The sequence below is a fragment of the Macrotis lagotis genome, chromosome 1 (genome assembly GCF_037893015.1).
Source record: "Macrotis lagotis isolate mMagLag1 chromosome 1, bilby.v1.9.chrom.fasta, whole genome shotgun sequence".
Lineage (NCBI taxonomy): Eukaryota > Metazoa > Chordata > Mammalia > Peramelemorphia > Peramelidae > Macrotis > Macrotis lagotis.
This window is the reverse complement of record NC_133658.1, coordinates 200,118,739-200,127,445: the sequence shown is the minus strand read 5'-3', so window position 1 is coordinate 200,127,445 and position 8,707 is coordinate 200,118,739. Positions and strand designations below refer to the sequence as shown.

The 8,707-nt window shown below is 37.9% G+C and overlaps 1 protein-coding gene and 1 pseudogene across 7 annotated transcripts in view; both read right to left on the bottom strand.

Annotated features, from left to right (window-relative positions):
• Positions 1 to 206: 206 nt before the first annotated feature.
• LOC141504503 (guanidinoacetate N-methyltransferase pseudogene) lies at positions 207 to 1,123 on the bottom strand (annotated as a pseudogene).
• A 3,618-nt stretch (positions 1,124 to 4,741) lies between these two features.
• Positions 4,742 to 8,707, bottom strand: part of ERICH1 (glutamate rich 1) — a 77,886-nt gene continuing 73,920 nt past the window's right edge. For 4 of the 7 annotated variants that reach the window (XM_074209551.1, XM_074209548.1, XM_074209550.1 and 1 more), the window contains one exon: positions 4,742 to 5,173. In XM_074209551.1, coding sequence (XP_074065652.1) covers positions 5,070 to 5,173 — 104 coding nt within the window. In that variant the 3' untranslated portion in view covers positions 4,742 to 5,069. The remainder of the gene's footprint in view (positions 5,174 to 8,707) is intronic. The other 3 variants (XM_074209552.1, XM_074209554.1, XM_074209553.1) reach the window with 1 other exon arrangement.

Below are 8,707 nucleotides of genomic sequence, written 5' to 3'. Positions count from 1 at the left end.
TAGATAGCCTAATTATTAACTTTCCTGTCAAGCAGGTACACGTACCTTTTCTACAAATGAAACAAATTAAGACCCTGAGTGGCTTTCAAGGACTAAGATGGTAGACAAATCAAAAGACAGAAAAAATCTTAAACCTTAACATCTAGCATTGGGCTCAGCCCAGAGCTTAATATGCTTTTGTTGGATTAAAACTGAAGCCTCTTTACTACCCTTGGGGCCTTGAGTCAGGAGACAGGCCTAAAGGGTCCCTCAATCCCCTGCTTACTCTCTGCCTCTCTTCTTGTGTCAAGTTCCCCTGTCAAGTACTGTTAATATGTTGTCTGGGATCTACTGAGCAAACCTAGCAGGCTAGATTCCCTGGTGCCCCCATTCCAGGGTCAGCTTAGTGGGAAGAGAAAACTGGCATCTTCAGTGTTTGATGACTGTTGGGGTGATCATCTTGGGGAAAGGAGTAGTAGCAGCATTCCTCAGGGGGCACTAGGTCCATCACAGTAGTGCTGATATTCTCTTTCTTGCAACCTGCCTCCACCAGGGCTGCAATCTGGGTCTCTTCAAACATCTTTTTGATATCCATTTACTTGGTCTTCAGCAGTTCTCCCCAGGACGTGAGATTGCAATAAGTGAGGACACCCCCAGACTTCAGCAGGCAGAAAGCATGAACCTTGATGAAGTTGAATTGATGGGTATGCCAGGTCTCCTCAGAGAGGGGATAGGTGTCACATAGAATTCCATCAAACTGTCCATCAGGCAGATTGGGTACCACCTCTTCCCACAAGCCTTTCAAGGGGACAACCTTATGGGGCCGATGCTGGGCCCACTCCTGGAGCCACTGGAAGATGCCATCATTGCACCCAATGATCCAATGCTCCTGGATTTTGGCTTCCTGCACTTTGCTGGCCAAAATGGCCATTCCAAAGCCGACCTCCAGGACCCTCCCCCCTTGGGCGGAGGCGGTGGCGGCCAGTGAGTGCATGTAGGGGGTCTCCCAGCGCTCCATCACCGGCTTGCCCAGGATCTGCAGGTGCATGTCGGGCTCGTAGTAGCCAGCGGGCACCTTGGCCCAGGAGGGCCAGCAGTCCTCTCCCGCCTGGAAGATGGGCACCAGGGCAGCCTGGCCAGCCATGGTCTGCTGTTTTTTATTAGTCTTTCTATGAAAACCAGAGTGATTTGTGATTAAAGGATAGTCATATAGGTCTATTTGAAAGACAATGGAATAGGCTTTTTGTTTGTTTTTGCAAGGCAATGGAGTTGTGACTTGTCCAAGGTCACACAGATAGGTAATTATTAAGTGTCTGAGGCGATGTAAACTCAGGTTCTCCTGACTCCAGGCCAGTGCTCTATCCACTGCACCACCTAGCTGTCCCAAGGAATGGGCTTTTTTAAAATCTATTTTTTTAGTTATATTTCAAATAATAAATGGACAGAATCTCACATATAAGCAGGTGAACTTCATTTGGCAAGGGAGTTAGAAAAGGAGGAGGAAGAAAAAGAGAAAAGCAGCATTCTTCAACTTCTGCTCATTGGCAGGTGGGGTCCCCAACCAAGGGGCAGCTACTACTACTATGCTCAGAAAGCATGGTAAAGACAATTAATATTAAATATTCTCCTAAAATCTGGTTCCTTCTTTTCCACCAATACATTCAATAATCCATGAGAGAAATTTTAACTGAGACCACAATAGTGAGGTACACAAGTAAGGAATATCTGACAGGCTTAATTCACAACATCTGCTCTAGAAAGGACTTCTCTCTGGGTGGGGACCTCATGTCCAATCTTTTGTTGTTAATCCTTCATTCTAGAAGATCAATGTCCTTGACTTTTGAGTGAAGTGCATTTAAGGGAGACAGGGTTACTGAAAGTTTTCAGTCTCACTTTCTCCTCCAGAATCAATGAAGTCCACAGGCGAGAAAAAAGTTAAGACAACTGGCAATGGCAATCGCCACAACACAATGGGTGACCTTGGTATCTTCAATGTCTGACCAAGCTCTAAAGCAGTCCACACTACTGAGGAGCAACTTCAGTCTGAGGAAAGTATTTTGTAAACGTTATTGAAGTTGAATTATTCTTAGAAACTAGAAATGACTTGCTATGTGCAGCAAGATGAATAATATTGTTAGGGACTGTCAAAGTTTAATAAGTCTTTATTAAAGCCTTTATAGTTATGATAAAAAGAAAAGCTTTGAATTAAGAGTTATAAATCTATGGTAAAATATCAGTTTACTATATGAAGGCCTGCTCTTCTCCATAACTTATTGACTTAGCCTTTGTCAATACTATCTTACCAGCTTTGTAATAGCACCAATAAATTCCTTTATCTGGATCAACAAATCAACAGATAAGAGACACCTTGGATGAGGAAAAAGAAACTTTTTTATTTTTCAAACTTTTCCTCTCCAGCTTAAATGGGATTCTTATCAATAGAAATTTGAAGTAAATATTATAAATTGTGAGAGGATATAATGTAGAAACATGTCATCTATATGAAATCTCATTGTCTCAGTTTTATGGATCTTTGTCCTTTTTGTATAAATATGCTTCAAGAACTTTGTTTCAAGGTTGATAGTTTTAATGTTGTCTTCTACCTATAGGTGATTTGGTTAAAATCCGAAAGATTAACACTTTGTTAACCTAACCTTTTGTTATTTTATTTTTAGCATAAATTTAACAGGAATTAGGGTTGCATTTCAATTCAACTTTGAAATTGAGTCAAGTTTTACAGAGAAAGGGACCTGGAGTCCCAAGAATTTAAGTGATTTGTTCCAATATCACAGTATAGTGAGGCAGAATTTGAACTCTTATCCTCTGACTCCAGATCTAGAACCTGTTCCTCCTGCTATAGTGCTTCTCAAATTAGATTTCCTTTCACTTTGACATGGACTTACTTTGCTGGTAGATTAGGCAGCACCAATGTGATGGAGAGAAGAGCAGTGCACAGAGAGTGTTGCTGTTGACTATAGATCCTTCTTGGTTGTCTTTCCTCAGATACAGTAGAGGCATAGACCCAAGCTGTTGGGAGGTGATCCTGAGAACTTAGCCTGGGTCACACTGCTGGTCAGTCAGTCACAAAATATAGCAGGTGTCATAGGGAACTGAACACGCCACAAAGATCAAAGACACTAAAACTGACCATGCTTGAGTCTTAGGGCTGCTAGTGCAGTGGCAATCCAGTGCCAGCAGGGGAAACAAATGGATTTCAGACAGAAAGATGCAGGCTACAGCAGGGGGTGTGTTGTCCTTTGAGAGCCTTCAGTTGGTGGTGGTGCTGATCATCAAAAGGAAGCTATTTCTATGACCTTTTTCTACCCTATTGCTATTATCTTTAATAAAAGTGCTCTTTTCTCAATTTTTACTTTTGGTCAGCCACGGTCCTTAAATTCAACAATCCCCAAAGCCCATTCTGGCTCTAACATCCTGATTGATCAACCTACTGCTGTCTGGTAATGGAGCTTTATCATGGCCAGTTAAGTAATACCAAGTTAATTGAAAGTTCAGGGAAGATGTGAGATAAATGAAAAGGAAAGGGTCAAAGACGGGAGTGGGTAGAGAACAGGGCTGCCAACTGGCTGGAATTTGACCAAGGAAATCAGTTGCTTTGTACTTTTTTAAAATTAAAAAACAAATAAAAACTCTAGTAGAGTTCCTGATATGAATAGCACTATAACGCTTCATCCTGAAAAGTAAAAGGATATTCTATTATGTAAAAAGTAAAAGAAGACAAAGAATAAAATTAACAGAAATGGGGTTTGAGAGTGGGACTAATTACTGCAATGTAGGTCTACTCATATATTTCTATTCTCTGATGGTTTTTGTATCATTACTTGCAGACAGACCTTGTAGTGAAACACTACCAGCTCTTTCCTTAAGAGTCAGGAGATCTGGTGACTTTAGTGTTACAACCTTGGGGAAATCCCTTCATTTTCCTCATCTGGACTATGGGGAAAAGTTGTACTAGATTCCTATTAAATTTTCCTCAGACATCTAAAATTCTGTAATTGTGGATAACTTGACCTCTAGGTGTGAAATGGTTAGAATCACAGACTGTCAGAGCTAAAAGGCATGCTTAGAAGCCATCTAGTTCTGGGATGAAAAATACCCATCTGTATCCAGAGATATATTGTGGAGTTTAAATGATAAAAAAACCTTATTATCTTCAGTTTTCAAAAGTTGTCTTATGTCTTATATATTATGTAATTTTGTTATCTCTAATGTTTTCTTTTTTCCGTTTGGACCTGATTCTTCTCTTACAACACATTCAATTTTGAGCTATGCTTAGCATGGCTACAAATGTAAAATCTACATCAGATTGCTTTCTGTTGGGGGTAGGGGAGAGGGAAGGGAGGGAAGGAGAAAAATTACAAAACTCAAAGCCTTCCCAAAAAAAATGATTGGTAACTATCCTAAGTATGGAGTTGGTAAAATAAATATTTATTTAAAAAATTAAAAAAAACGAAGTCATTTAGTCCAACCTCCTTATGTATAAAGGAAATTTCTAGTTTTTAAAAAAAATCACAAAAGTATAAACACAGGTAATAAGGAACAGGGAAAAAGATTTTAGACCAGATCTTCTGACTTTTCCCACTATACCACAGCAAATTCTTTTAAAATCCACAGTCCCACTCACTCAACCCCCCCAAAAAAACCTTACATCAAAACAGTTATCAAAAATGAGGAATAATGAAAATTCTAATAAAAATATCTTAAAATTCAGTGTGATTTTCACATTTAAAAATTTTATCATAACTTCAAACAGTAGATGGTTTGATTCCAAAGAAAATACATTTTTATGTTTCCTTTGTGACAAAAAGAATAGAATCTCAATGTCAATTTAAAATAATATACACTAAAACAAGTATGAATAACGTTCTAACTCAAATATCCTGATTTTGACTTTTAAACTCTTAAGTGAAACTTAAGTGTTTATTTTGTACAAGCAAATTAACAGATACATATAATTCACAATGTAAAAACAGAGAACATTTTTCAATTAAAATCAGTTTTGGCAACTTTAGTATTTAAGAGCTCCCAGGCATTTCATACTTCTTCTTTCAGGCTTTTCCTATTATTAAAATTTAACTCTCTGCAGATGGGCATCCAGATCTTATGTTCCTGTTTCTTATAGGAAGGATATCTGTAATCCAGTAATGAAAAAGAGTTGCAATTTCTCTTGCATGGTCTGAAAAGAAAAAAACAACTATGCATTATAAATTATATTTCTGGTGTTTTGTTGTACATGAACTCCTGAAAACCAAAGTAAATTGTGAAGAATGTACCAGATTGAAAATCTGACATTTAGGAACAGCAAGAAACTTGTAGGAGCATCTCATTTAACTTACACATAAATATGTAACAAATGTGAGAGACTAGAAAATTCTAACAATGTATATGTTACTTTACCTCTCACCCTTGTAGATTTAGAGTGTTCTAGTGTCACCCCCCCCCTCTCTTTCTCAACTAGGAAGCCAAATAATATTTCATTTATCCCTATGATGTCCATTATGACCTCAAAAGTCACCACTGGATGGTCAACTCTTCTGTGTTGAGCTTTTCTGATTTCTGCTAGAATGGGCTTCAAAATGAAAGACCCTGGGATAGAGCTGGTTAAATATCATGGCTTTTTAAACATAATGGAACTCTCTGGAAATCAGTCTTACTTGACAATAGCCTTTTTTTAAAAATGGGCAGGCAGCAAGTGTGCCAAGTTCCTGCCCTCAAGGAGCTTTCCTTTTAAAAAATGTTTTTGTTGATTTTTTACATCACCATAGTTATCCTAAGTATCTATCCTTCTGTCCTTTCCAGAAATTTATCCCATATGAAAAATACTATTTTTTAGTGAGGAAAAAAATCAGTAGAGGTGGTTGATACAGTTATCACTTCCACACTGCAATGTCCACCATCATGGTTTTGATATATCATGGATGCATAAAAAATTAAATGAGAATTTGGGGGGAATTTTGCAGAAGCTGCAAACAACACACAAAGGCTAGCAGATGACACAGTGCCTATGACCAAATACTTAACCCAAATTTTGCAATAAAATAGTGTAAACACTCCTCAAAAGAAAAAATTCAGACTTCTCTAGTACAAAGAAAAGGCCCAAAACTTTTATGTGAGTTTCCAGATTGGCGAACACTGCACTGCTAACATCAACAATGTGGGAGGGATAACTATTAGAAAAGTCTGAACATATGCAATGCCTTCATGAAAGGATGAGTTGAGGTGTCTTCTCACAGCTCTTCCTTTGAATTCTATTTGATCTTTCTAATTTTATGGGGTATATTTTTTTCTTGTCTCTGTTTACACTAGATAATAGAAATCTTTCCATTCTTTTTTGTATTTATTATATATATATATATATATTCATATATTTCTTAAACAACAGTAATATTCCATTATATTAATGTACCATATTTATTTAGCCATTTCCCAATTGATGGGCAGCTAAGTAATGCAGTACGGGGCCTGGAATTGTGAATTCAAACCTAGTCAATAGTTGTATGATTCTATGAAAGGCACTTAACAGGTCAGGTTGACTTGTTGCCCAGGGGCTGATTTTAAATTGGAACAAGGAGGTATGAAACAAAAGTAAGAAGAAACATTGTAAAATGAGTTGGAAAAGGAAAGCAAACCATGTCAGTATCTTTGTCAAGTAAACCCCAAATGGGGTCATGAAAAGTTAGACACAACTGAAAACTGACGAACATTTATTTTGTTTCCAGTTCTTAAACATCACAAAATTGTGCTGCTACAAATATTATGGATCATATGGAGAATTTCTTATTGATGGCTTCCTTGAGCTTACTTGGGATATAAGCCCAGTAATGGAATCTCTACTTGATTGCATAATTCTAAATTGCTTTTCAAATGGTCATACCATTTTATGCATTTACCTCCATCATGAACTGTTGCCACTTTTTGCCATTTTTTTTTCTAATTTGCAGGGCAGGAGGTGAAATCTCCAGGTTGTTTTTATTTGCATTTCTCTAATACTTTGTGATCTGGGGCATTATTTACTTATTTAAAATATCTACTTTGTTCATTAATGCTCTCTGTTTTGTTAATATAGCTAAAGAGCTGGCCTTGGTAGCAGAAAGATCTAAATTCAAATAACTCCTCTATGACAGAGACATATAATGCTGGGTAAGTCACTTAACTTTTCAATATTCTAAAAATTTTTCTGACTAAAAGTTGCAGAGATGGTGTTGACCTGCATCAGAAAAAGGGGTTTTTCTTCATTTGGGAGTTCCTTATATCAATGATGTTAACAGTTTGGTTCTTGGCTCCATTATTCCATATTAAAATACTTTTAAAGAAAATTACTACTTTTATGTTATTTTTTTGACCTACTCATTATTTAGGATATTCTTATTTAGCTTCTATTTAAGTTTGCTTCTTTTGCTTCTATTGACTTTATTGATGTATGCTTTGCAATGGATATGTTTACTTCTTCTGTCTTTTCATATTCATTTATAATGTCTTTGTCCTTTGGTACTTATTGACTTTTTGGGAATGATCTCTAAGATACTCATAAATAAGTATATTCTATAATATTATAATTGAGAAATTACCAAAGCTGATAGAAGGTAATAAAACATCATATAATTGCTATCTTGTTACTTTTTATAATTTGTGTAGTGTTCCCTTTAGGAAATTAGATGTTCTGTTATTTAAAAACACACGTTAGGGACTGTTGTGTGTGGGAGTACTGCAAATTTTCATCACCTAGTGTCCTCTAACACTAGAGCCTTATTTACTGGTTCATTGAAGAGTGCCACAGGAGTGGGAGTGGACCAGGGACTGGGGAGGATATTTAAGCACTTGTATTTTTTTAAATAAATGGGAGATCTTGGTGTACAGGGAAAACTTTTCTCTCTCATCTTCCTTGTCTCCCAGCCCCTTCAGTGTTTGCCTGGGGAAAGGATAAGCGAGTCCAGAAAGGGACTCCACATAATGGTGCCCAAACAGGGAGTGGAGTCCCGGATAAGGACCAGCAGATACAAGCAAGAGAATCCAGGTGACATCCTGGAGCAGAGGACTCTGGAAAAAGTAACAGGTTGACTTGTTACCAGGGGGCTGATTTTAAATTGGAACAAGGAAGTGTAAAGTGGAAGTAAGAAACAAATAAGTATTTAGCATTAAGAAACCAGTGAAAGGGAGAATAATTAAGTATTCAGCATTGAGGAGCCAGCAGGAAGTGGAATCTTCGAGGCAGTGCCACAGGGGGATGGAGCTTCTTCCTCAGCAGCAGTTCACCACAGGAGCCAGTGCCATGAATGGAATGTGGAGGACCTGCTTGCTGTTCCTTTTAGCTACTGCTGTCTGGCTGGCTTTGCTAAGTGTGACTAAACCCCTAAATCTGTGCTGCAGCAGACCTTGACTCATATCCTGACAGTGACCCTGACACCTATTACGAATTTCACTCCAGAAGCCCCAACAAGTTTCATTTTCCAGCCAGGTGCCTCAGCCTTTGCTCTGGCACCAGAAAGCTGTGAAGCACGCACTAACTGCGCTTCCTGTCTTGAGAACAAAAATTTCACATGCTATTGGACAGTTTGTACTAGTGTTGACTACTGTTTAGAAGATGCAACAACTCCAAATCATACTGTTGTCAACAACTCAAGTAATTTCAAATGTTGTTTCTCATTCTCTGCTGCCCCCACCTTCTGAAGAGGGAGGGAAGGGGGAGAAGGGAAATCTTCCTTTTTGGAAC